The following is a 3,803-nucleotide window of genomic DNA, read 5'->3' on the forward strand; positions in this document are numbered from 1 at the left end:
TGGCGGCAGGGCCCCATGTCACTAATTCACTTGCTGGTCCTATTAGAGCTTCAGAAAGAATTAAGTTAATAATGACACTAATGAGACAGAATGTACTTAGAATAGAAAGAAGGAGAGGAGTAGAAGGAGGAGAAGGGAGAAGAGGGCAAGGCGGGGAGGGGAATTATTACTATTATTATTATTATTAATTATTCCTGGCACAGATTTTGCAATCACAACCCAAGGGTGTGACACAATCTTGCTCGAAATTCCAAAAGGATTTCAACCTTTCATCCTCAGTCTTATTCATTTTTCCATGTGATGACATTTCTAAGCAAGCCCCCGACTTCAGTCCTCGGTCCCCATGAGCTAGGGGCTGGCGCTGTGTTCAGGGTGTGATGAGCGCCTGAGAACGGAGGCGGCTGCCCCCCATCCCCCCTCGAAGTGAGGCCATCCCCTCCCATCAGGTGAGGGAGCACCGGCCCCAAGTTCAGAGAAAGGCATTCCAAGCTCCTGATATTCTGCTGTCGGAAAATGGTGATGGATCCTGCTCATTTCTAATTATACCTTTCCCTTGGCAACGACCAAAATACGCGTGGAAGAAGCTGGTTCTCGGCTTGGGGGGCCGCTCATCCTCTTTCCAAATATAGAGAAGGAATGAGCCGTGGGGGTTACCAATGGCCTATAAAAGCCCCGGGGAGCGGCCAGCCCTCTGTGGCTCGCTTGTGGGCGGAGGTAAGTCGCAGGCTCCTCTTCTAGGTCTCAGCTGCTTGGAGCACACCCACCCGGTGGGCACATCCACACCTTGTGCGTGGCGCCCTGGCCCTGCGGGCTTTGGTGAGGAGCCCCGTGCGTGGTGCCCTGTCCTCGCCTGGCTTTGGTGAGGTGGCACCTCACGCCTCTCTGAGTTTTCTTAGGATAAGCTAGGTGTAGACAGCGAGGTTTCCCTGGGCCCAAACACCCAGCACCCTCTGGCTCCAGCACCTCCCCCAAGCAGGAGCCCTGCAGCTTCTCTTTCCTCTACCCCCTCTCCCCTGTCCTCCTCTCCAAGTGTCCTCTTGGGCAGGACCCTTTTGCATGCCCCGTGGGCCCAGCTGCCATGGCCTGACCTTCTCCCATTGCCTCTGTGACCCATGAAGGGTCGACGGGACGGGGGCCTCACCCTGCCCTCACCTTCGCCACCTGGGCTGTACATTTGCCAGGTGTCTTGCCCTCTCAAGACCACACTGGCTGTGACCATTGTGTGTAAATTAATCTCAGAGATATCACCAGTTAACAGACAAGGAGACCACCCCCTACCCTGGAACCATAGGCTTTTAGCAGGGATGCAGTCCCTGCCATCCGATTCTAAACAGGAGTCAGGAAGACTGAAGAAGGGGCCGGTGCAGGCTGGGAGAAACCAGATTTCTACACAGCTGAGGGCTTTTCCTCCCTGCCTGACTTCCTATGGGTCACGTGGCACCTGCTCTTCCAACCTGCCTCTTTAAAGTATTAGTCCTTTGTGTTTTTTTATGTTTTTTTGTTTTTTTTTTTTTTTTGAGACAGTTTTGCTCTTGTCGCGCAGGCTGGAGTGCAATGGCACAATCTCAGCCCACTGCAACCTCCGCCTCCCAGGTTCAAGCGATTCTCCTGCCTAAACCTCCAGAGTAGCTGGGATTACAGGCACCTGCCACCACGCCCAGCTTTTTTAAATTTTATTTTATTTTTCATTTTTAGTAGAGATGGAGTTTCACCATGTTGGCCAGGCTGGTCTCAAACTCCTGACCTCAGGCCATCTGCCCGCCTCGGCGTCCCAAAGTGCTGGGACTACAGGCATGAGCCATGGCGCCCGGCCCCTTTATCCTTTTTAGTTAACTCATCAGAAGCCAATTCTACAAGAACGCAGCCACCCCAAGTGCCATTAAGTTGTGTATGTGCGTATTATTCCAGGTCCGGGATCTCCTGGCTGCTGCTGTCTTCTGTTCTCATCGTGCAGGTGGGACTCTCAGGTGAGAAGTTGGGCCCTGTCCCTCGGCTGTTGGAGGTCTCCAGGCAATCCAAGCTTGCCAGTTCCTCCCTCCTCCCCCCGGCTATAAAGGCACAGAGGGACCGAGGAACCAGCATGTTTAGACAAGGACAGGTCGTGGCCGGGCGCAGTGGCTCACACCTGTAATCCCAGCACTTTGGGAGGCCGAGGTGGGCGGATCACGAAGTCAGGAGGTCGAGATCAGCCTGACCAACATGGTGAAACCCTGTCTTTACTAAAATTACAAAAATTAGCAGGACGTGGTGGCAGGTGCCTGTAATCCCAGCTACTCAGGAGGCTGAGGCAGGAGAATCACCTGAACCCAGGAAGCGGAAGTTGCAGTGAGCCAAGATCATGCCACTGTACTCCAGCCTGTGACAGAGCAAGACTCCGTCTCAAAAAAAAAAAGACAAGGACAGGTCAGGCAGGAGAGGAAGTGGCATTTGGGGGACTGCCAAACAGATGCTGATGTCAGATGCTTGCTTTTGTTCTTAGCAACCCAAGGAAGCAAAAGGCAGGTTCCCTCATGCGAGCATGTAGCCACCTTGATTGAAATGGTTCAAAAATATCTTTGCTCTTTGCCATTAGCACACTCTCTTTGAAGAAGGCATTTATTTTTTTAATGGTGTTTATTTTGAAATGTTCCCTCAGCAACACCTGGGTGTCACAGAAGCGGAAAAGGCGGTCCCAAGAGTGGCGCTCACTTCCAAGGCCCCTTATCGCCAATTCAAGCTTCAGATGCTTGAGGAGCTTGGGTTACATAGGCTGTAAGCCTGTCGCACAGAGTAGCCCCTCGATAAACATGCGCCTGTGTGATTTCCCAGCACTGAAGCCCTTTGGGTGGAGCTCCTTGAGGCATGAGGACAGCCTGGTTCCTGGGGCCCTGACTCTGAGGGCTCCTGTGGCTGAAGGAGGACAGGGTGGAGGCTGAGACAGGCCTGGAGCTGCTGAGTGCCCAGCAAGGGGGCAGCTGAGCTCACCAGGTGGGTTTGCCTTCCAGCTGACACCATGAGTAGTGACACTGAAATGGAAGTGTTCGGCATAGCTGCTCCTTTCCTCCGGAAGTCAGAAAAGGAGCGGATCGAGGCTCAGAACCAGCCCTTTGATGCCAAGACGTATTGCTTTGTGGTGGACTCAAAGGAAGAATACGCCAAGGGGAAAATCAAGAGTTCTCAGGATGGGAAGGTCACCGTGGAAACTGAGGACAACAGGGTAAGACTCTGCACCTCCACAGGCTGCTGGCCCTCCACCTGGTCATACCTGCTTGCCTGGGGTATGCATCTGCCCAACCCCAGCCGCCTCCAGATGTGGCTCCAGCACTGGAATGGCACAAACCACGTAGCCTGGGGCTTCCCAGGTGTCCTCGGAGAAAGCAGAGTGAATACTGGCCTCAGGTTCCAGGGTGGGAATAGAGTCTGGCTGTGGCTGATTAAGACAATTAGTTTTCAGGTATTTTTGTCCATGTTCACTGTAGGCCAGAGGGGCCCAGCTCCACGCGCCCCAAGGGTGTGGAGTTGGGAGTTCAACATGAGAGCTGTGTTAGGACACCCTCCTTTGGTAGCCTAGATTTCTCCCAAATTCTTCTAGCAATGGCTGTCTAACTAAGGAAATAAGGAAAACGTGTTAGGGGTCCTAGGGGACCACAAGCTCAATGAAATAGCAGCTTCCTTGTATCATGAAGGTGATGAGCACTACAGCCCACTACATTCTGGTCCAAGCCATTGTGGGGGTGCTGCGAGGAATTCTGGACCTAACTAGTTTCTAAAATCCAGATCAGGAGAATCTGGAAATGTCGGGAGGGAGGGAAGGAAGGAAGGGA

At 52.9% G+C, this 3,803-nt stretch overlaps 1 protein-coding gene across 1 annotated transcript in view; it reads left to right on the forward strand.

Annotated features, from left to right (window-relative positions):
* Positions 1-699: 699 nt before the first annotated feature.
* Positions 700-3,803, forward strand: part of MYH3 (myosin, heavy chain 3, skeletal muscle, embryonic) — a 29,851-nt gene continuing 26,747 nt past the window's right edge. The window contains exons 1-3 of the mRNA XM_011933261.1: positions 700-714; positions 1,909-1,967; positions 2,985-3,196. Coding sequence (XP_011788651.1) covers positions 2,993-3,196 — 204 coding nt within the window. The 5' untranslated portion in view covers positions 700-714; positions 1,909-1,967; positions 2,985-2,992. The remainder of the gene's footprint in view (positions 715-1,908; positions 1,968-2,984; positions 3,197-3,803) is intronic.

The sequence above is a fragment of the Colobus angolensis genome, unplaced genomic scaffold (assembly GCF_000951035.1).
Source record: "Colobus angolensis palliatus isolate OR3802 unplaced genomic scaffold, Cang.pa_1.0 Scaffold125, whole genome shotgun sequence".
NCBI classification, from domain to species: Eukaryota; Metazoa; Chordata; class Mammalia; order Primates; family Cercopithecidae; genus Colobus; species Colobus angolensis.